The sequence below is a fragment of the Tachyglossus aculeatus genome, chromosome 16 (assembly GCF_015852505.1).
Source record: "Tachyglossus aculeatus isolate mTacAcu1 chromosome 16, mTacAcu1.pri, whole genome shotgun sequence".
Classification (NCBI taxonomy): Eukaryota; Metazoa; Chordata; class Mammalia; order Monotremata; family Tachyglossidae; genus Tachyglossus; species Tachyglossus aculeatus.
This window is the reverse complement of record NC_052081.1, coordinates 4,455,385-4,478,486: the sequence shown is the minus strand read 5'-3', so window position 1 is coordinate 4,478,486 and position 23,102 is coordinate 4,455,385. Positions and strand designations below refer to the sequence as shown.

At 52.7% G+C, this 23,102-nt stretch overlaps 1 protein-coding gene across 1 annotated transcript; it reads right to left on the bottom strand.

The window, feature by feature from the left end:
• Positions 1 to 8,534: 8,534 nt before the first annotated feature.
• Positions 8,535 to 21,295, bottom strand: STYXL2 (serine/threonine/tyrosine interacting like 2). The gene is made up of 6 exons (XM_038758131.1): positions 21,149 to 21,295; positions 20,307 to 20,434; positions 17,803 to 17,897; positions 14,513 to 14,744; positions 11,717 to 11,934; positions 8,535 to 11,347 (listed from the first exon to the last, which is right to left on the bottom strand). Exons 2-6 carry the CDS (start codon positions 20,426 to 20,428, stop codon positions 8,808 to 8,810), a joined length of 3,207 nt encoding a protein of 1,068 aa, XP_038614059.1. The 5' UTR covers positions 20,429 to 20,434; positions 21,149 to 21,295; the 3' UTR covers positions 8,535 to 8,807.
• Between the last annotated feature and the right edge of the window lie 1,807 nt (positions 21,296 to 23,102).

The following is a 23,102-nucleotide window of genomic DNA, read 5'->3' as shown; positions in this document are numbered from 1 at the left end:
TGCTTAAGAACTGCCACAATTTATTATTATTATCATCATCATTATTATTACATGGGCTTGTGACAGGAATGATGCAGGGGGCCCCCAGCATACTGAATTTTCCCATGTGCTCAGTCCGGAGTGGGCAATGCCAGAGGACTCTGGAAAATTATTTTATGACTGTCTTGCCCCCATCAGTGAGGGAATTCCTCTGTGGACAGAGCCCAAGTCTCAACTTTGTATTGGACTTTCCCAAGCACTTAATCCAGTGCCTTCCATCCAGGGGGTGACCAATAAGTACCATTCCTATAATCCCAACCTGGCTCTAAGGTTCTGACCCTGCCCAAGAACCAGAAATTGCCCTGCTCCCCTCTGAAGATGTCAGGAAGTTGCCCCCTACACACACCAGCTGAGAGCAAGGAAATTAGCCGTGGGGGACTCAGAGCTTCCTGGGCCCCTCTGCCTCCGCCGCTTTAATACGCAGACAGGGGAGAGAGCTGTCCTTCAAACATGGACAGCCTGGGGATATCGCAACTGCTCTTAAAATAAAATTAAAAAGGAAAAAACCGTCCTCGTCCACACCGCCTAGCCAGAATAAGGTGGAATGCTCCATTCTTCTTAAGATGGCCAAGGGTAATTTATTGATAGACGAGGCCGACCCTTCTGGAAAAATGAAATGGATTTTTTTTTCCTCTCCTCTTGGGTTCCAAGGGGCAGGGAGGATAGGAAGGGGAGAGGATGGAGGGAGACACAGGTCAGGAAAGGAGATAAATTTCCCAAGAGAGGATGACAAGATCCTGGAGGAAATAAGGGGCTGGGGGATTTTGCCGAGAAACCCGGAGGCCGAGGAGAGGTGTCCCCAAATTCTCTGAGTGAGGAGCAGAGCCAGGGAAGGCGCCTCACCAGATACCCATCGGTAGGATTTATTGAAAGCCTTCTGTGTGCCGGGCACTGTAATAAACGCTTGGGAGAGGACAATAGAACAAGAGTTGATAGACACGCTCCCTGCCCACAACGACCTTACGATCTAGAGGGGGAGACCACCATAAATAGGAATAAACAAACTAATAAATAAATGGAGAAGTGAATAAATAAATAGATGTATAAATAAACAAATCCCTTCCAGGGGAGGCAGGGTGGGGATCTGGTGCCGGGCATTTGGCATAGAGAGTCACAAGCTGTTTTCAACTGGCATTTGAAACAGCAATCCTTATTGAAAGCCCATCTCCTCCAAGAGGCCTTCCCAGACTAAGCCTTCCCTTTCCTCATCTCCCACTCCCTTCTGTATCACCCTGACTTTGCTCTCCCCCAGTCCCTCTGCACTTACGTACACACCTGTCATTTTATTTATTTGTATTGATGTACGCCTCCCCACCTCTAGACTGTGATAATAATAATAGTCATAATGGCATTTATTAAGAGCTTACTATGTGCAAAGCACTGTTCTAAGCACTGGGGAGGTTACAAGGTGATCAGGTTGTCCCTCATTTTACAGATGAGGTAACTGAGGCCCAGAGAAGTTATGTGACTTGCCCAAAGTGACACAGCGGAGCCGGGATTTGAACCCATGACCCCTGACTCCAAAGCCCGGGCTCTTTCCACTGAGCCACGCTGCTTCTCTACGAGCTTCGTTGTGGGCAGGGAGTGTCACCGTTTATTGTTGTGTTGTACTTTCCCAAGCGCTGAGTACGGTGTTCTGCACACAGGACGCGCTCAATAAATACGATTGACGGAGCGACCTTTATTGTGTCTCGACTCGCTTCCTTATGTGGTTTCAATCCGTTCCAAATTGAAGGTCCTGCCCATTTCACCACCCAGCTCCAAAGGAGTGTCTTAATTCCAGAGCAGATTTGAAAGAGCACAAAGTTCGGCCATACCCACATCCGGTCCCCTGGAAAACTAGCCCACGGGGACGTCCTGTCCGTGCTGGGAGACTCTGCCCCAGCTTCACTGAGAAGCTTTTTTTTTTTATGGTATTTGTTAAGCGCTTTTTATGTGTCAAGTACTGATCTAAACATCGGGGTAGATGCAATTTCATCGGGTTGGATCCAGACCTTGTCCCACCCCGGGATCACAGTCTATGTAATAATAATTCTGGTATTTGTCAAGCGCTTACTATGTGCCAACTGCTGTTCTAAGCGCTTGGGTTGATACAGGGTAATCGGCTGGACACGGTCCCAGATGGGGCTCACAGTCTTAACCCCCCATTTTACAGATGAGGGAACTGAAGCACCGAGACGTTAAGTGACTTACCCAAGGTCACACAGCAGCGAAGTGGCGGAGCCGGGATTAGAACCCACGTCCTCTGATTCTCTTGCCGCTTGGCCACGCTGAACGCCAGAACATTTGGCAGCTGAGGAAACCAAAGTCCAGAAAAGTGATGTGACTTTCCCAAATCACACAGTTTCCACTAGGTCACGTTTGGGGAACCGAACTGGAGGTCCGGCAGCCCAGCCTGCCCGTTGGGTGATTCCGGGACTTTCCGCCTACTTCCGACTCCGAGTCCCATCTTTATCCAGCGGGAGATTCCACCTCTCGACTGTAAGCTCACTGTGGGCAGGGAATGTGTCTACAGGTCTAGGATAGAATCAGAAGGACCTGCGTTCATTCACTCACTCATTCATTCATTCATTCATTCATTCATTCAATCGTATTTATTGAGCGCTTACTGTGTGCAGAGCACTGGACTAAGCGCTTGGGAAGTACAAGTTGGCAACATCTAGAGACGGTCCCTACCCAACAGCGGGCTCCCAGTCTAGAAGGGGGAGACAGACAACAAAACAAAACATATTAACAAAATAAAATAAATAGAATAATAGAATAAATAGAATAAATATGTACAAAATAAATAAATAAATAGAGTATACAAACATATATACATATATACAGGTTCTAATCCTGGCTCCGCCACTTGTCTGCTGGGTGACCTGGGACAAGTCACTTTGCTTCTCAGTGCTTCAGTTCCCTCATCTGTAAAATGGGCATAAGACTGTGAGCCCCAACTGGGGCAGGGACCGTGTCCAGCCAATTACCCTGTATCAACCAAAGCACTTAGAACAGTGGTTGGCACGTAGTAAATGCTTAACTTACTATGTTAGTAAGTTAATATAATGACGGCATTTGTTAAGCGCTTACTATGTGCAAAGCATACTAACTTAGTGGCACAGGGATTGTGTCCAACCTGATTAACATGTATCCATCCCAGCGCTTAGTACAGTGCCTGGCACAGCGCTGAACGAATAGCATTAAAAAAAAACCCCTCCATGATCTTGTACTTTCCCAAATGCTTAGTACAGTGTTCTGCACACAGCAAGCGCTCAATAAATATGACTGATTGATTGACTGATCTTGTCTCCCCCCATGGACGTGTCCGGTTTTCCTTTCCCTCCCCAAACGGTCCCCTCCTTCTCTGAAACAGGCTGATAGCTCTTTAGCTACCAAGTGCCGTTCAGCGAAGGAAAGAAAATTTAAAAAAAGGAAGAGAAATCGGTCATGAAACGGCACCGGCAAATATTGTGACTCGCTGCAGTGAAGACCGGGCCCTGGGGAGTCAGAGGTCATGGGTTCAAGTGCCGACTCCGCCACTTATCAGCTGTGTGACTTTGGGCAAGTCACTTCACTTCTCTGGGCCTCAGTTCCCTCATCTGGAAAATGGGGATGAAGACTGTGAGCCCCCTGCGGGGCAACCTGATCACCTTGTTACCTCCCCAGCGCTCAGAACAGTGCTTTGCACATAGTAAGCGCTTAATGCCAACATTATCATTATCTCGGAGGGGCACCCGGGCCTAGGCTCCGGCTCTATCTTAACCCCCCTTCTCCCTTACCGTGGGGCAAGCACTGTGCTAAGCCCTGGAGTGAGCTGACTCTGTTTCCCCACTCCCTGGAGTTCCCAAATTTGGCGCTGCAAGCCCGAACCCATGGATGAGCCCCCCCTAAGCCCTCCATCCGTCATTCCCATCATTTCCCTTCCAATATTCCTCTGGGCATGGGCACACTTCGCTCCTCTGGTGCCAACCGACTCACTGTCCCTCCACCTTGTCTATCTCTCTGCTGAACTCTCACCCACGTCCTGCCTCTGGCCGGGAACACCCTCCTTCCTCATATATGAGGAAGAGAAGCAGCGTGGCTCAGTGGAAAGAGCCCAGGCTTTGGAGTCAGAGGTCGTGGGTTCGAATCCCGGCTCCGCCACATGTCTGCTGTGTGACCTTGGGCAAGTCACTTATCTTCTCGGAGCCCCAGTTACCGCATCTGTAAAATGGGGATGATGACTGTGAGCCCCACGCGGGACAACCAGATCACCTTGTATCCCCCCAGCGCTTAGAACAGTGCTTTGCATATAGCAAGCGCTTAACAAATGCAATTATTATTATTATTATTATTACTATTATTATTATATGACAGACAATTACTCTCCCCACCTTCAAAGCTTTATTGAAGGCTTCTCTCTGCTGGTTTTAGGGGTGCAGAGATGGTGGGTTGAGAGCGGCTGGGAGTTAGAGTGTGTCTGGTCCCTCTAGACTTGTGTGCTCGTTGTGGGCTGTGTTTGTTATTCTATAATAATAATAATAATATAATAATAATAATAATAATAATAATAATAATAATAATAATGGCATTTATTTGGCACTTACTCTGTGAAAGCACTGTTCTAAGTGCTGGGGAGGTTACAAGGCGATCAGGTTGTCCCCCTGGGGGCTCACACTCTTCACCCCCATTTTACAGATGAGAGGCCCAGAGAAGTGAAGTGACTTGCCCAAAGTCACACAGCTGACAAGTGGCGGAGCCGGGATTAGAACCCATGACCTCTGACTCCAAAGCCCGGGCTCTTTCCACTGAGCCACGCTGCTTCCAAGTGCTTACTACAGTGCTCTGCACACAGTAAGCGCTCAATAAATATGACTGAACTGAACCCTTTAGGGAGCATTTTCCCCAAGAAGCAGCGTGGCCTACTGGAAAGAGCCCAGACTTGGGAGTCGGAGGCCTTGGATTCTAATCCCGGCTCTGCCACTTGTCAGCTATGTGACCTTGGGCAAGTCAGTTCACTTCTCTGTGCCTCAGTTACCTCCTCTGTAAAATAGGGACTGTGAGCCCCATGTGGGACAGGGATTATGTCCAACCCGATTTGCTTGTACCCATCCCACAAGAAGCAACGTGGCTCAGTGGAAAGAGCATGGGCTTTGGAGTCAGAGGGCATGGGTTCAAATCCCGGCTCCACCAATTGTCAGCTGGGTGACTTTGGTCAAGTCACTTCACTTCTCTGGGCCTCAGTTACCTCATCTGTAAAATGGGGATTAAGACTGTGAGCCCCATGTGGGACAACCTGATCACCTTGTAACCTCCCCAATCAATCAATCGTATTTATTGAGTGCTTACTGTGTGCAGAGCACTGTACTAAGCGCTTGGGAAGTACAAGTTGGCAACATATAGAGACGGTCCCTACCCAACAATGGGCTCACAGTCTAGAATCCCATTATTATGGGATTCAGGGGCGGGATGTTTTTGCCTTGGGGAAATCCTTCCTGGGAAAGGGAACATCTGTGAATGTATTTATGTACATATATATCTGTATAGATCTGTATTTTATTTATTTATTCATTCAATCATATTTATTGAGCACTTACTGCGTGCAGAGCACTGTACTAAGTGCTTGGGAAGTACAAGTTGGCAACACACAGAGACGGTCCCTACCCAACAGTGGGCTCCCAGTCTAGACCTATTAATGTCTGTCTCTCCCTCTAGACCGTGAGCTCGTTGTGGGCAGGAATTTGTCTGTTGGTTGTTATATTGCACTCTCCTATGCACTTAGTACAGTGCTTTGCACACAGTAAGCGCTCAATAAATATGATTGAATCAGCAAATTAATTCATTAATGAATTAACGAATGTGAAGACCAACGGCTATTGGGGAGGAGACAGTCTCCCCCTTCTAGACTGCGAGCCCGCTGTTGGGTAGGGACCATCTCTATACGTTGCCAACTTGGACTTCCCAAGCGCTTAGTACAGTGCTCTGCACACAGTAAGCGCTCAATAAATACGATTGAGTGAATGAATGAAGGAAGGAAGGAAGGAAGGAAGGAAGGAAGGAAGGAAGGAAGGAAGGAAGGAAGGAAGCAATGAAGAAGGAGCTTTTGAATCCCTCCAGCAAGGGGAGCCAGTAGGCAAGAGTTCATTGTCACTTTGAATTTTCGGTACTACTCTCCCTGACTGTTCCTCTCTGCTTTTCCCTCCGGAGTCATCTCTCACATATCAAGTCTCCCTCTTCTCCCCTCCATTGCATTCATTCTGTGTGCGACCTTGGGCAAGTCATTTAACTTTTCTACTCCTAGTTTACCCCCTCTTCTCCCTCCTACTTAGATTGTAAGATCCCCCGGCCCACGTCATCCCCCGGGCCTGGAATGCCCTCCCTCTGCCTATCCGCCAAGCTAGCTCTCTTCCTCCCTTCAAGGCCCTATTGAGAGCTCACCTCCTCCAGGAGGCCTTCCGACACTGAGCCCCTTCCTTCCTCTCCCCCTCATCCCCCTCTCCATCCCCCCCTTCTTACCTCCTTCCCTTCCCCACAGCACCTGTATATATGTATATATGTTTGTACATATTTATTACTCTATTTATTTATTTATTTATTTTACTTGTACATATCTATTCTATTTATTTTATTTTGTTAGTATGTTTGGTTTGTTCTCTGTCTTCCCCTTTTAGACTGTGAGCCCACTGTTGGGTAGGGACTGTCTCTAGATGTTGCCAATTTGTACTTCCCAAGAGCTTAGTACAGTGCTCTGCACATAGTAAGCGCTCAATAAATACGATTGATGACGATGATGATGATTGTAAGCCCTATGTGGGACAGGGACCGTATCTGGCCTGATTATCCTGAACGCCCTCCCTCCACACATCTGCCAAGCTAACTGTCTTCCCCCTTCAAAGCCCTATTGAGAGCTCACCTCCTCCAGGAAGCCTTCCCTTTTTCCTCTCCCCCTCCCCATCTCCCCCACCCTACCTCCTGCCCCTCCCCACAGCACCTGTATATATGTTTGGACAGCTTTATTACTCTATTTTACTTGTACATATTTACTATTTATTTTGTTAATGATGTGCATATAGCTTTAATTCTATTTGTTCTGTCGATTTTGACACCTGTCTACGTGTTTTGTTCTGCTGTCTGTCTCCCCCTTCTAGACTGTGAGCCCGTTGGTGGGTAGGGACCGTCTCTATATGTTGCCGACTTGGACTTCCCAAGCGCTTCGTACAGTGCTCTGCACACAGTAAGCGCTCAATAACTACGATTGAATGAATGAATGAATGATCTTGCTTCTTGGCACTTAGTAGGCACTTAACAAATATCCCAATTATTTTTCTCCCCGCCTGGTCAGCCTCATCAGAGAACCCCCCTGGCTCTCTACATCCATTTCTTTCCCCTCTGTCACTCCCCTGTCTCTTTGCATTTGTCTCTGTGCATCTCTGTCACTGTCTCACTGGATTTATGCCGATGCTTTGGCTCCATCCAAACAACTCTCCCTCCTCTTTCAAAGATGAAGGCTCAACTCCTTGACTAAGCCCTCATTTCCTCTTTTCCCATTCCCTCCGGTGTCACCCTTGCACTCGGATTTGCAGCCCTCCCTCAGCCTCACAGGACTTATTTACTTGTACTTAACGTCTGTCTTCCCCTCTAGATTGTAAGCTCCTCGTGGGCAGGGAATGTGTCTACCGATTCTGTTGTGTGATACTCTCCCAAGTGCTTAGTCCAGTGCTCTGCGCACAGTAAGTGCTCAGTACCTGCAGTGACTGATGGATCGATTGAAACGTTCTTGGCCCTGCTGCCTCCTCACACGTCTGTCTCTCATCAATCAATCAATCATATTTATTGAGCGCTTACTGTGTGCAGAGCACTGTACTAAGCGCTTGGGAAGTACAAGTTGGCAACATATAGAGACAGTCCCTACCCAAGAGTGGGCTCACAGTCTAGAACGGTGTTGGGCAAAACAGCTTGGTGGCCACAGTGAACCTGCCAGAAGAGCAGCATGGCCTAGTGGCTAGAGCCTGGGCCTGGGTTCTAATCCCGGCTCTGCCAATTGTCTGCTACGTGACCTTGGGCAAGTCAGGGGTTGGTCAGGGGTCCAAATCCCAGGTCCGCCACTTGTCAGCTGTGTGACTTCAGGCAAGTCCCTTAACTTCTCTGTGCCTCAGTTACCTCATCTGTAAACTGGGGATTAAGACTGGGAGCCCCCCGTGGGACAACCTGATCACCTTGTAACCTCCCCAGTGCTTAGAACAGTGCTTTGCACATAGTAAGTGCTTAATAAATGCCATCATTATTATTGTCATTTCATTTCTCCGGGCCTCAGTTACTTCATCTGTAAAATGGGGATTGAGACTATAAGCTCTATGCGGAACAGGGACAGCATCCAACCTGATGAACTTGTATCTACCCCAGCGCTTAGTACGGTGCCCGGTACATTCTAAGTGCTTAACAAACATCATAAAAAAAAATAATTTTCAGGACTCACCGTCTTTCCCCAGGGAGTCAACTGGGGGTAAAAGTAAAAGCCAAACTGAGAGGAGTTTGGAAATGACCCTTTAATGCAGATCAAGAATTCTTAAATGAAATACACTCAGCACTCGGAGTGGTTAGAGGGACAATGACTCTCCCTGTCTCTCTGCCTCCGTCTCTGACTCTCTCTGTGTGTCTCTCTCACTCTAAAACGCTTCCCCGCCCATGGCTCCCTGCAGGGCTGACTCCAGCCCAAGTGGCTACTGCCACAACTCCCTGGGCATCTGGGCGCAGGAGGGAGAGGGCCCGTCGGGGGGCCAGTGACCCAGGGGACGTCCTCCCCCTCACTCCTCTCTCCGCCTCTGCAGCTTGGTCCTGGTCTCCTCCTGCCGGCGCCTCCAGGCCGCAATGATGGCCTCGTCATCCACCTGCTCCTCTTCATCCTCCTCCCCGCCACCGCGCCGGTGCTGGGAGCGTCTCCTCCAGGACATCCGACCCTCCTCGCTGCGCTCTGCTCGCTCCTCTTCCTCCTCATCCTCCTCTTCGCACCTCATGAAACTCTGCGTGAACTTCCTCTTGGCCCCGAACTCGGAGAAGTCCGAACCGCCGGCCTCTTCTTCTTCCTCCCCCTCTTCTTCCTCCTCCTCGTGGGCCCCCTTGTCTCCCCAGGTGTGGCGCTGGGACTCGGGGGTCCGCCGGAAGGCGGGGCCCCCGGCCTCCGAACCGGTCCTCTGGCTGTAGGTGGACCGGGAGAAGCGGAACATCTCCGCGTCCTCTCGGCTGGACGTGGCGGAGAAGTGTGAGGCGGAGCGGCCCCGGGAGTCCCACTGGGAGGAGGAGCTGGCCCGCTCCTCGCACCGGGCCCTGGAGGCCCGGAAGCTGCAGGTCTCGGCCTCCCTGACGGTGGACGACCGTCTGACCCTCTCCCCCGGGTACCCGGGGTCAGCCTCCTCTTCCCCGCCCAGACCCCGGAGCCACCGGTCTACGGCCTGATGCGCGTCCACATGGGACGCGGCGGGCCGGCCCCCGAGGCCGGAGACGGTGGAGGAGGCGGCCGAGGAGGAGGGGGCGGCCGAGCCGGCCGGCCGGGAGCCCCCGCGGGAGGAGACCCGAAAGCTGCCGATGGCGCTGTCGGCCTCCTCGTCCCCCCGGCCTCCCTCGTCGTCCTCTTCCGCGGCCGTCGCCTTCTTCCTCCTGAACAGGGAGCTGCGCTTGTGGTCTGAGGTGAGCTTCTGGGCGCGACACTCGGCCATCTTGTCCCGCAGGCCCCTCTGCTGCTCCTTTTCCTTCCGGCTGAGTTCCCGCAGGTCCACGGTGTCCGCGAACAGGCTGTACACGGGCTTGCTCGTCCCGGAGGCCCCGGCCCCGCCGCCGGCCGTCGAAGAGCAGGACAGCACGGAGAGCGCGTCGGCCTCACGGGCGGCACCGCCGTCCCCATCCGGGTGGTGGCTGAGGCCCGTGGGCCGGGTGCCCAGGGAGGCCGGGGGCTGCGCCAACGGCAGCAGCTCGCGCTGCTTCTGGGCCAGGGTCTCGCTGACCACGCTGACGATCCAGCTCTGGAGGCTGGCCAAGGAGACGGCCTCGCTGGGGGCCTCCAGCGAGCGGGCGCTCAGCCCGCTCAGCTCGGAGCCCGCGTCGTCGGCCCGTTGGGCGGTCGCGGCCCAGAGGGCGGAGAGGGGGAAGGGGAGGCTCCCACCGGCGGCGTCCGAGCCGTCCGGCCCGCCTTGGCCCAGGGCCTGGCTCTCCTCCAGGGTCTGGCGGGTCCTCTCCAGCAACTCCAGCCTCCGCTGCTTCTTTTTGGCCGAGACCTCGCCCTCGCCCTTGCCCAGCTCCACCACCTCGTCCTTGTTCTCGTCGCCCCCCACCTTCTTCTGGTGCCGGAGCTTCCAGGCCTGGTAGGCTGTCAGGTCGACGTCCGGGGGGCCCCCGGAGGCCGGCCGGGCCTGCGCCTCCGGCCCGCCGCCCTCCTCGGCCTCCGAGTCCCGCCTGTGGAAGCCGAACTGGATCCTCTTGACCTTCCACCTCTCCAGGGCCGTCAGCTTGTCCTTGTTCCGCTTGCAGAAGTTGAAGAAGGAGCTGGTGTCCGAAGTCACGCTCTCCTTGTCGTCATCGTCGTCGTCACCCTGGTCGCCCTCTGGGCCCGGGTCGGCCTCCCCATCCCGGCCCCGGGCACGGTACTTACGTGCCGCCTCCTGCTCAATCTCCCTCAGCCGCTGGCTCCACGCGCCCCAGCTGCTGGCCGTGCCCTGCGAGGAGCTGCCCACGCTGGAAGCACGCCTCCTGCCGAGCCCTGGCACCGGGGTGGTCCCTTCCTCCCCCTCCTCCTCCTCCCGGGACCACCTCCAAGCCCCCTCCGCCTGGTACTCCTCATTCCTGCTCTGCCACTCCCGGACGATCCTGTGCACATCCTCCCCGGGCTCCTCCTCCGTGCTCCCTTGCGCTGGCATCCTCTGCTCCCTCCTCCCCACCTGGCTCCTCTGCCCCCACGCCCCGTCCGCGACCAGCGACTCCTCTTCGGGGTGGGCCCGGCGTCGGCCGCCCAGCTCGCTGCCCAAGAGGCTGGCGCCGTCCTCCTCCTCCTCCACGGTGATGGAGTGGACCCTGGCCCCCAGCAGGCTCCCGGCGTCCTCGCCCGCCTCGACCACGGGGCCCGGCTCCCGGTCCTCGCCTTCCTCCCCGGACGGATCCTCGTCCCGCTCCTCCATCAGCTTCTCGTTGAGTTCCCGCAGCTGCTTCAAGAAGCCGTCGTTGGGGCAGACGGCCCGCTTCCCGCGCACCGTCATCAGGGCGTCCAGGACCGCCATGTGGTGAAAGATCATCAGGTAGGCCACTACCAGCGCCGCCGAACGGCTCACCCCCATCTCGCTGCTCACCAGGACTTTCCCTGGAACACGGAACACCAATTGGGAACCCATTATCCTTAGGGTACTTGTGTCTTTTTTGTTTTCGTGCCTTTTTTTTTAACGGTATTTGTTCAGCGCTAGACTGTGTGTTAAGATCCCCATCTCCCAGCTGACCGGGAACACGGATGGGAATGCTAATAATGGACTGATCATCGCTGTGGTAGTTGAGCCTCGTTTCTTTTTCACGCTTTTTTTTTGTAATTGTATTTTTTAAGCGCTATGTGTTAAGCACTGGTGACCAGGAACAAGGAGAGAGGGATAGCAATGATGACATTCTGAATACGAGTTGCTCAAACAGAGCAGGAACTGATTGATCGTCCAGGGGTCCCCCCGCCCGGGCTGGGTTTCACCTCTGTACGTCAGCAGGGCTTCATCCAGGAACTCTGCGGCCCTGCGGAAGTGCTGGGCGATGTCCACCTCGGGGAAGTCGTCCACCTCGATCCCCAGGTACTGGACTTCCAGCCCCGCGTAGAACTCGGGGCCTGTGTAGACGCCGGCTCCGTGTGCGGCGTTGAGGATGTGGGTGATTCCCAGCCTCTTCAGCCGGCTCTTGTTCACGGCCACGCTCCTGAGGGGGAAGCAGGCGGGGGAGGCGTCGGACGGGGCAGGAGGGGCTGTGGTCGGGGGGCAGGCCGACGTGGAGGCCCAGCGCCTTTCTGGGGCGGGGGTTGGGGTGGACGCCCCGGCTGGGGCCTTTCAATCTGGGCGCTCGGGCGTGTCTCGCATGCCAGCCTGCCCGAGGGGCCACTGGCAGAGAGGGGTGGGCGAGCTGAGTGTCTGGTAGTCGTCTGGGGGCCCAGCACCCTCCTCGCCCTTCCTCTAGGTTGGCCAGCACTGGGGTGAAAAGGCAGCAATGCCCATGTGGCACTGAGGGTGGGGAGGGTGTATGTGCCAGGGGAAGCCACCCCCCATTATCATCATCACAATAATAATAATGGCATTTTTTAAGCACTTACTATATGAATTGACTTGCTCACAGTCACCCAGCTGACAACTGGAGGAGCCGGGATTTGAACCCATGACCTCTGACTCCAAAGCCCGGGCTCTTTCCACTGAGCCACGCTTAGGCGCTTACTATGCGCAAAGCACTGTTCTAAGCACTGGGGAGGTTACAAGGTGATCAGGTTGTCCCATGGGGGGCTCACAGTCTTCATCCCTATTTAACAGATGAGGGGACTGAGGCCCAGAGAAGTGAAGTGACTGGCCCAAAGTCACACAGCTGACAAGCGGTGGAGCAGGGATTTGAACCCATGACCTATGACTCCAGAGCCCAGGCTCTTTCCACTGAGCCACGCTGCTTCTCTGCATCATCCCCCCGACCTGGCATCCACGGGCAAGAGGCCCCCCAACCATCCTCTGCAGGGAAAAGGGGGATTTCCTGAAGCTCGACTAACAGCTGGTGCGATTGGCGACTACGCTGATGGGTCATTTTTCTGGTAGTTCTTTAAGCTCTTACTATGTCTAAGTGCTGGGGTAGATACGAGCTAATCAGACTGGACACGATCCGTGTCCCACATGGGGTTTCCGGGCTTTATTCCCATTTTGCAGAGGAGGTCACTGAGGCCCAGAGAAGCGAAGTGACTTGGGCAACCTGATCGCCTTGTAACCTCCCCAGCGCTTAGAACAGTGCTTTGCACATAGTAAGCGCCTAAGCGTGGCTCAGTGGAAAGAGCCCGGGCTTTGGAGTCAGAGGTCATGGGTTCAAATTCCGGCTCCTCCAGTTGTCAGCTGGGTGACTGTGGGCAAGTCAGTTCACTTCTCTAGGCCTCAGAGACCTCATCTGGAAAATGGGGATTGAGACTGTGAGCCCCATGTGGGGCAAGGACTGTGTCCAACCTATCTTGTATGAGCCCCAGCACTTAGTACAGTGTCTGGCACATAGTGAGCACTTAAATACCATCATAAATACCGCAATTGATATTACTAATATTATTGTATTTATTAAGCGCTTATTATGTGTTCTAAGTGCTGGGGTGGATACAAGCTAATAATAATAATAATAATGATAGCATTTATTAAGTGCAAAGCACTGTTCTAAGTGCTGGGGAGGTTACAAGGTGATCAGGGTGTCCCACGGGGGGCTCACAGTCTCAAACCCCATTTTGCAGATGAGGGAACTGAGGCACAGAGAAGTGAAGTGACTTGCCCAAAGTCACCCAGCTGACAGTTGGCGGAGCCGGGATTTGAACCCATGACCTCTGACTCCAAAGCCCGGGCTCTTTCCACTGAGCCATGCTGCTTCTCTGCTAATCAGATTGGGCACCGTCCCTGTCATCATCACCATCATCAATCGTATTTATTGAGCGCTTACTGTGTGCAGAGCACTGTGCTAAGTGCTTGGGAAGTACAAATTGGCAACATATAGAGACAGTCCCTACCCAACAGTGGGCTCACAGTCTAAAAGGGGGAGACAAAACCAAACATACTATAAAATAAAATAGAATAGATATGTACAAGTAAAAAAAATAAATAAAGAAGCGTGGCTCAGTGGAAAGAGCACGGGCTTTGGAGTCAGAGATCATGGGTTCAAATCCCGGCTCTGCCAACTGTCAGCTGTGTGACTTTGGGCAAGTCACTTCACTTCTCTGTGCCTCAGTTACCTCATCTGTGAAATGGGGATTAAAACTGTGAGCCCCCTGTGGGACAACTTGATCACCTTGTAACCTCCCCCAGCGCTTAGAACAGTGCTTTGCACATAGTAAGCGCTTAACAAATGCCATCATCATCATCATCATCATCATCATCATAAATAAATAGAGGAATAAATATGTTCAAACATATATCCATAGATACAGGTGCTGTGGGGAAGGGAAGGAGGTAAGATGGGGGGATGGAGAGGGGGACGAGGGGGAGAGGAAGGAAGGGGCTCAGACTGGGGGCTCAGAGTCTTCATTCCCCTTTTACAGATGAGGTCACTGAGGCACAGAGAAATGAAATGGCTTACCCAAGGTCACACAACAGACAAGTGGCGGAGCCAGGATTAGAACCCAGGTCCTTCCGGCTCCCAGGCCCAATCCATCAGGTCTGCTTCCAGTGGCCAACGGCGGCGACCCCCCCGAGGTGACCCAGGGGAGCGGGCCCGGGCCCTGGAGTCCCCGTGCCGGGCCGCCCCCGCCTCCCGGGGCCCTCCCGGGGTCGGGACTCACTTCTCGGCGATGTAGACGTTGGGCCAAACTTCGTCCACCTCATTCCAGGGGGCCTGCAGGCGGTCCCGAAGCAGGGCGCGCTGCAGGTCGAGGACGCAGGGCGTGTTGTAGGGGCTGCTGTCGTCCAGCTTGTCCTTGACTCGGTTGTACAGGTCCTCCACCAGCAGCTGCTCCGCCGACTCCAGCAGCCCCGCGCCCGGAGCCTCCAACCGCAACTCCCGCGTCTTCAGCTCTGGGACCATCATCATCATCATCATCATCATCATCAATCGTATTTATTGAGCGCTTACTGTGCGCAGAGCACTGGACTAAGCGCTTGGGAGGTACAAATTGGCAACATCTAGAGCCGGTCCCTACCCAAAAGTGGGCTCACAGTCTAAAAGGGGGACCACCCCCCGGGGGGACACTGGCCCGCTCAGTCAGTCACTCAATCATATTTAATAATAATAATAATAATAATGGCATTTATTAAGCACTTACTATGTGCAGAGCACTGTTCTAAGCGCTGGGGAATTTACAAGGTGAATAGGTTGTCCCCCGTGGGGCTCACAGTGTTAATCTCCATTTTCCAGATGAGGTAACTGAGGCCCAGAGAAGTTAAGTGACTTGCCCAAAGTCACACAGCTGACAAGTGGTGGAGCCGGGATTTGAACCCATGACCTCTGACTCCAAAGCCCAGGCTCTTTCCACCGAGCCACGCTGCTTCCCTGATCCTATAATCGATCACGTTACTTAGAAGCAGCGTGGCTCGGTGGCAAGAGCCCGGGCTTTGGAGTCAGAGGTCATGGGTTCTAATCCCGGCTCCGCCACTTGTCAGCTGGGTGACTTTGGGCAAGTCACTTAGCTTCTCTGGGACTCAGTTCCCTCATCTGGAAAATGGGGATCATCATCATCATCGACTGTATTTATTGAGCGCTTACTGTGCGCAGAGCACTGGACTAAGCGCTTGGGAAGTACAAATTGGCAACATATAGAGCCAGTCCCAACCCAAAAGTGGGCTCACAGTCTAAAAGGGGGACCACCCCCCGGGGGGACACCGGCCCACTCAGTCAGTCACTCAATCATATTTATTGATCCTATAATCGATCACGTTACTTAGAAGCAGTGTGGCTCGGTGGAACGAGCCCGGGCTTTGGAGTCAGAGGTCATGGGTTCTAATCCCGGCTCCGCCACTTGTCAGCTGGGTGACTTTGGGCAAGTCACTTCACCTCTCTGGGCCTCCGTTCCCTCATCTGGAAAATGGGGATGAAGACTGAGAGCCCCACGTGGGACAACCTGATCACCTTGTATCCTCCCAGTGCTTAGAACAGTGCTTTGCACATAGTAAGCGCTTAATAAATGCCATTATTATTATTATTATACTTGTTAAGCGAAGCAGCTAGAGCCCGGGGCTGGAAGTCAGAAGGTCATGAGTTCTAATCTTGGCTCCACCACTTGTCTGCTGGGTGACCTTGGGCAAATGACTTCACTTCTCTGTGCCTCAGTTCCCTCATCTGTAAAACGGGGATTAAGACTGTGAGCCCTGTGGGGGACAGGGACTGTGTCCAACCTGATTAGCTGGTATCCTGGCACATAGTAAGCACTTAACAAATACCATTATTATTATTATTATTATTATTATTATTATTATTAAGTGCTTACTATGTGGCAAGCACAGTTCTAAGCACCAGTTGGGTAGGGACTGTCTCTATATGTTGCCAATCTGTACTTCCCAAGCGCTTAGTACAGTGCTCTGCACATAGTAAGCGCTCAATAAATACGATTGATGATGATGATGATGATTCAAGTTAGTCAGGTTGGACACAGTCCCTGTCCCACACAGGGCTCACACTTTTAATCCCTGCTTTACAGATGAGGGAACTGAGGCCCGGAGAAGTGAAGAGACTTACCCAAGGTCACGTGGCCAGAATTAGAACCCCAGACCCTCTGACTCCCAGGGCCGTTGTGCTCTCTCCACTAAACCATGCTGGTTCTCCAAGCACTTACTGTGTGCAGAGCACTGTACTAAGCACTTGGAACACTAAGGAGACACATTTCCCGCCCACCACGAGCTGACGGTCTAGAGAAGCACGGACGAGAAGCAGCGTGGCTCCGTGGAAAGAGCATGGACTTTGGAGTCAGAGGTCATGGGTTCAAATCCCCGCTCTGCCAATTGTCAGCTGGGTGACTTTGGGCAAGTCACTTCACTTCTCTGGGCCTCAGTTACCACATCTGTAAAATGGGGAGGAAGACTGTGAGCCCACTGTTGGGTAGGGACTGTCTCTATATGTTGCCAATTTGTACTTCCCAAGTGCTTAGTACAGCGCACTGCACATAGTAAGCTCTCAATAAATATGATTGATGATGATGATGATGACTGTGAGCTCCACGTGGGACAACCTGATCACCTTGTATCCTCCCCAGTGCTTAGAACGGTGCTTTGCACATAGTAAGCGCTTAATAAATGCCATCGTTATTATTATTATTATTCTTATAGAGGGGGAGACCAACAGTAGTTCCGGCCGCGCAGCAGGATGGGAAATTGGTTCGAACCGTGGCGGGGCGGTTCTCCTCAAGGCCGGGGCCTGCTGTGGCGGTTGTTGGTTTTCTCCGGATCTTTTGGCCTCACGGGGAAGGGGGGGACGGTTGGGGGTGAGTCCTGATTGATTGATTGATTGATTGATTGATTGGTACTTCCCAAGCCCTTTGTCCATTCATTCCATCGTATTTACGGCGGATCTTTTGAAGACGATCTCCCCCTTGTCCCCCTCTCCATCCCCCATCTTACCCCCTTCCCTTCCCCACACCACCTGTATATATATATGTATATATGTTTGTACTTATTTATGACTCTATTTATTTATTTTACTTGTACATATCTATTCTATTTATTTTATTTTGTTAGTATGTTTGGTTTTGTTCTCTGTCTCCCCCTTTTATCAATCAATCAATCAATCGTATTTATTGAGCGCTTACTATGTGCAGAGCACTGTACTAAGCGCTTGGGAAGTACAAATTGGCAACACATAGAGACAGTCCCTACCCGACAGTGGGCTCACAGTCTAAGTTGCGTAGGGACTGTCTCTATATGTTGCCAACTTGTACTTCCCAAGCGCTTAGTCCAGTGCTCTGCACACAGTAAGCGCTCAATAAATACGATTGATGATGATGAAATGAATAAATTACGGATAGGTCCGAAGTATTGTGGGACCCCCGCGGGACCCTCCCTTCCCTCCAGCAGCCCCTCCGATGCGGCGTGGGGTCTCCCAGAGGCCGCCACCACCCCCCTCGCCTTGGATGGTGCCCATTACCTTCACTGATGATCTGCTTGGCGGCCACGGAGGACGAGAGGTGGATGGGCTCCATGAAGATGCTCTCCGTCTCTGCGTCCGAGACTGTGGAGTACCTGCCGGGGGAGACGGGGGAGGGAAGACCGTGGAGAGAGGACGGGAGGAGAGACGCCACCTGAAGTTATCAATCAATCGTATTTATTGAGCGCTTACTGTGTGCGGAGCAGTGGACTGAGCGCTTGGGAAGTACAAGTTGGCAACATAGAGAGACGGTCCCTACCCAACAGTGGGCTCACAGTCTAGAAGGGGGAGACAGAGAACAAAACCAAACATACTAACAAAATAAAATAAATAGAATAGATAGGTACGAGTAAAATAAATAGAGTAATAAATATGTACTAACATATATACATATATACAGGTGCTGTGGGGAAGGGAAGGAGGTAAGATGGGGGGATGGAGAGGGGGATGAGGGGGAGAGGAAGGAAGGGGCTCAGTCTGGGAAGGCCTCCTGGAGGAGGTGAGCTCTCAGTAGGGCCTTGCCACATTTACCATCACAGGCGCTTAGAGAAGTAGCGGGGTTTCGTGGAAAGAGCCCGGGCTTGGGAATCAGAGGTCAAGGGTTCTAATCCCGGCTCTGCCACTTGTCCACTGAGTGACTGTGGGTAAGTCACTTGACTTCTTTGTGCCTCAGTTACCTCATCTGTAAAATGGGGATTAAGATGGTGAGCCCTATGCGGGACAACCTGATCACCTTTTATCCTCCCCAACACTTAGAAGAGTGCTTTGCACATAGTAAGCGCTTAACAAATACCCAACATTATTATTACTATTATTCTCTGTACCTCAGTTACCTCATCTGTAAAATGGGGATGAAGACTGTGAGCCCTATGTGGGACAACCTGATCACCTTGTATCTATCTCAGTGCTTAGAACAGTGCTTGGCACATACTAAGCGCTTAACAAATACCACCATTATTATTATTATTACTGAGCTATACTGAGGTGGATGAAGTTTGGCCCAACGTCTACTTGGCTGAGAAGTGAGTCCCGACCCCGGGAGGGGCCCGGAGGGCGGGGGCAGCCCCGCGGGGACTCCCGGCCCCCGGCCCGCTCCCCTCAGTCGGCTCGGGGAGCCGCCGCCGTTGACCTCAGGGCAGCAGTGTGGCCTAGTGGATAGAGCCCAGGCCTCGGAGTCAGAGGACCTGGGCTCTAGTCCCGGCTCTGCCACATAGAGATGAAGCCTGGTACTGGGAGCCAGAGGACCCGAGTTCTAATCCTGCCTCCTCCAGTTGCCTGCTGTGTGACTTTGGGCAGGTTGCTTCATTTCTGTGGGCCTCAGTTACTCCATCTGTAAAACGGGGATTCAGGCTGAGAGCCCCGTGTCGGACATGGACTCTGTTGGTCATGATTAGCTCATACGATGTACAGTTCTACAATGGTACAATACCAGTGTTTAGTACAGTGCTTGACACACAGTAAGTATTTAACAAATACCATCATCATTACTATTATTATTATTATCATAATTATAGTGCCTGGCACCTCATAAGCACTTAGCAATCTCAATTGTTAATTGGCAACAGCTCACAGTCTTAATCCCCATTGTATAGTTGAGGTAACTGAGGCACAGAGATGTTAATCAATCAATCAATCAATCAATCGTATTTATTGAGCGCTTACTGTGTGCAGAGCACTGTACTAAGCGCTTGGGAAGTACAAGTTGGCAACATATAGAGACAGTCCCTACCCAACAGTGGGCTCACAGTCTAAAAGGGGGAGTCAGAGAAGTGACTCATTACATGCTCTGAGGAAAGTCAATCAACTTCTCTGTGCCTCAGTTCCCCCATCTGTAAAATGTGAGTCCCATATGGGACAGGGACTGTGCCCAATTTAATTAGCTTGTATGTACCCAGAGAAGCAGCGTGGCTTAATGGCAAGAGCCCGGGCTTGGGAGCCAGAGGTCGTGGGTTCTAATCCCGACTCCGCCACTTCTCAGCTGCGTGACTTTGGGCAAGTCACTTCTTAACCTCTCTGTGCCTCAGTTCCCTCATCTGTAAAATGGGGATGAAGACTGTGGGCCCCATGTGGGACAACCAGATTACTTTGTATCTCCTCCAGCGCTCGCTGTTGGGTAGGGACCGTCTCTATATGTTACCAACTTGTACTTCCCAAGCGCTTGGTACAGTGCTCTGCACATCGTAAGTGCTCAATAAATACGATTGAGTGAATGAATGAACGAACAGTGCTTGGCACATTGTAAGTGCTTAACAAATACTATTATTATTACCCTACAGCTTAGTACAGCTTATTAGTACCTAATAAGCGCTTAACAAATACCAGAAAAAACAAATAAATAAGAGACTCCAGCCCTGTGAAAAAACACTTTGGGCACCGTGTGGCAAGGAGTGAGCATTGATGATACATAAGAGCACTGGACGCTCCTTTGTCGACCTCTCCCCGCCACTGCCCGGGAGAAATGGTTTCTTCTCACCCCACTGGCCCGCGTGCGAGTGTCCACTTACTGGCTGGGGGTGGGGCTCCGTAGGTAGCGGGCCTGCACAGCCTTCACGTCTTTGGCCGCGTCCTCTGCTCCGGGCACCACCTGCTCCTCCTCCTCCTCCTCTGGGTCTCCGTTGGTCGCCATGACAACCTGCCCGGGGAGGGAGGTGGGGGCGGGCGCAAAGCAGTGGTCAGCAAACAGGCCTCCATCTTGGCCTAGCTAGGCCCGGGCAGTCTGGGGGCCGGGGCCGCAGGCTGCCCCTCCAAATCGTGTCAGGGGTCACACCCACAATTGGGGAATAATAATAATAATGGCATTTATTAAGCACTCACTATGTGCAAAGCACTGTACTAAGGGCGCTGAAGGGAAGGGCGCCGCCGGGGCCCGGGTGTGGGAGCCGCCCACGTGGTGGTGACCGGAGGCCATGGTGGAGGAGGGCTCTGGACACCCGGGGAAGTCCTCAGTTCCTCCTCTGTCTCTCCTCCGGCTTCTCGGATCCCGGAATCCGGCCCTCTTCCTCGGTGGAGGGGCAGAGCCCCGGGGACCCCCTCAGAGGGGATTCCAGGAGATCCCCGGCTCTTCCCTGGGCCCCCAAACCCCATCCATGAAGGAAGCGGACATCCGCTCCGGCCCAGAAGCCCCCTGAGGTGCCCAACTCCGTCTCACCACCTTCAACCGGCCAGTGCGGGGCTGAGTGGGCCCAAGGAGCGCGGGGAGTGTCTGAAATCCAAGGACAGCCAGTCTTCGACACTGGGGGTGTACGGTGGGCCACCCAGACCCCCGGAGACAAAACATCTGCCCTGCTGCTACACTCCTCCTTCCCTGGGGGGTTGGAGCCATCGGGGAAGAGCCCTCTCCACTCACCTCCTGTTGGGCCGAGGCCTCCCGGCCGCACAGCTCTCGGACGGACAGGCGAGCGGGCGGGTGGGGACAGGCCTAGGGAGACCGTTGGGAAGACGCTCGGAGGGGTCCGGGCAGGGGGAGAGGGAGGCCGATCCCGTCCCGTCCCCTCCCTCTCCGGACCCCTTCTGTCACAGACAGGACAGCTGTCATCAGCGGGTCTTAGCAACTCTCTAAATTTAGCTGGTGGCCCACCACCACCCTGGGGAAGGAATTCTGGGCACGACCAGCTTAACTCTCTCCCTGCCGGAGGACCCTCTCGCTATTTGTGTTAGGTTCCTCGGGGTGGGGGGTCGGAGAAGTGAATTGTACTTTCCAAGCGCTAAGTACAGTGCTCTGCACACATTAAATGCCCTACCTCCTTCCCCTCCCCGCAGCACCTGTATATACGTTGGTACAGATTTATTACTCTATTGATTTTACTTGTACATATTTACGATTCTATTTATATTGTTAGTGATGTGCATTTAGCTTTAATTCTGTTTGTTCCGATGACCTGACACCTGTCCACATGTTTTGTTGTCTTGTCTCTCCCTTCTAGACTGTGAGCCCGTTGTTGGGTAGGGACCGTCTCTATATGTTGCCGACTTGTACTTCCCAAGCACTTAGGACAGTGCTCTGCACACAGTAAGCGCTCGATAAATACGATTGATTGATTGATTGATTAAGTACTCAATAAATACGATTGAATGAAAGAAACGCTCAATAAATATGATCGAATGAATGAATTAATGAATGGGGGGGAAGAGAGATATGAGGCAAACTGGGGGAGACCAGACTGGTGGTGCGCTCTCTCTCTCTCTCCCCCTCCCTCCCTCTCTTTCTCCCCCCACCTCCCTTTCTCTTTTATTAGTAGCAACTATGGTATTTAATTATGGCATTGGTTAAGGGCTTACTACGTGTTAAGCACTGTTCTAACGGCTGGAATAGATATATATGTTAATCAAGTCGAACACAGTCCCTGTCATTCATGGAGCCATCGCTCTCTTTCCCTTTCTTTCCCCCTTCTCTCTCGCTCTCTTCCTCTCCCTCGCTCTCCTCTCTCTCCCTCCCTCTTTCTCCTCCTCTCTCCATCACCCCCTCCATCTCTCTCTGTATCACCTTCTGCCTCTCCTTACATCCACCCACCCCTCAGACTCTAATGTCCCTGCCCGGACTTGTGTCTTCCAAAAACATTCCGGAACCAAAGGGAGCCTGTGGGATTAAGGATGCTGGAAAAAGAGTAGCACGGGCGCCTTCAATGACCTTCAGTCTGAGAAGCGTCGGGGATCCCGGAGGGTCACGGGGAGACTCGGGGGCTTCTGTTTGCTGGTAAAAAGGAAGGAAGTCCCGTTTCCACAGCCCTAAAGATAGCTGGGGGCAGGCATTCCCCTTTACTTGCTTGGCCCTTGACGGGACCCTGTGGTCTCCAGAGTTTCTGTGGCTCATCGGGAGGCTGAAGTCTGGTGCCTCAGAACACCTAACAACCCCCCCCCCCCCCCGACACACAAACACACACACTCTCTCTATGAACTTCTTCCCTCACTCACCCATTTCCCAGGTCCCTGCTATCATCAGAGCCTCTACCTTCCTTGGAGTTCCAGGATTGACCTTTGAGCATCCAGCTAATCAGCAGAGGCCCCATGGGGAGGGAGGAAAGGAGACTCTACCAGGAAATTATGGGGCAATTAGTGGAAGAGATGTTCTGCTGGAGCCCCAAGAAATCTACCTATCAGAAACCAGGCACTCAAGGATAGTCCCCATCCCCTTTACAGCTCTTCCCCATGTGGGAGCCCCTGGTCGGCCAGGGTCCCTTCTTCCCACAGGGTTTCACCGAAAGGCCCCACCTCCCTCTTCCCTGAACCCGGAAGATCGGGTGACCTTGTCATTTAGACTACAGACCGGAAGCCGTTGTTAACTGTCCGGTTATCAGGTGGTT

Excerpts from the sequence above, each read along its gene's own strand:
- STYXL2 (XM_038758131.1), bottom strand. The coding sequence starts at position 20,428 with ATGGCGACCAACGGAGACCCAGAGGAGGAGGAGGAGGAGCAGGTGGTG. Across the intron at positions 14,745-17,802 it reads CAAGCAGATCATCAGTGAAG|AGCTGAAGACGCGGGAGTTG; the intron begins GTAATGGGCACC and ends TGATGGTCCCAG. Across the intron at positions 11,348-11,716 it reads AGCCCTGCTGACGTACAGAG|GGAAAGTCCTGGTGAGCAGC; the intron begins GTGAAACCCAGC and ends TCCGTGTTCCAG.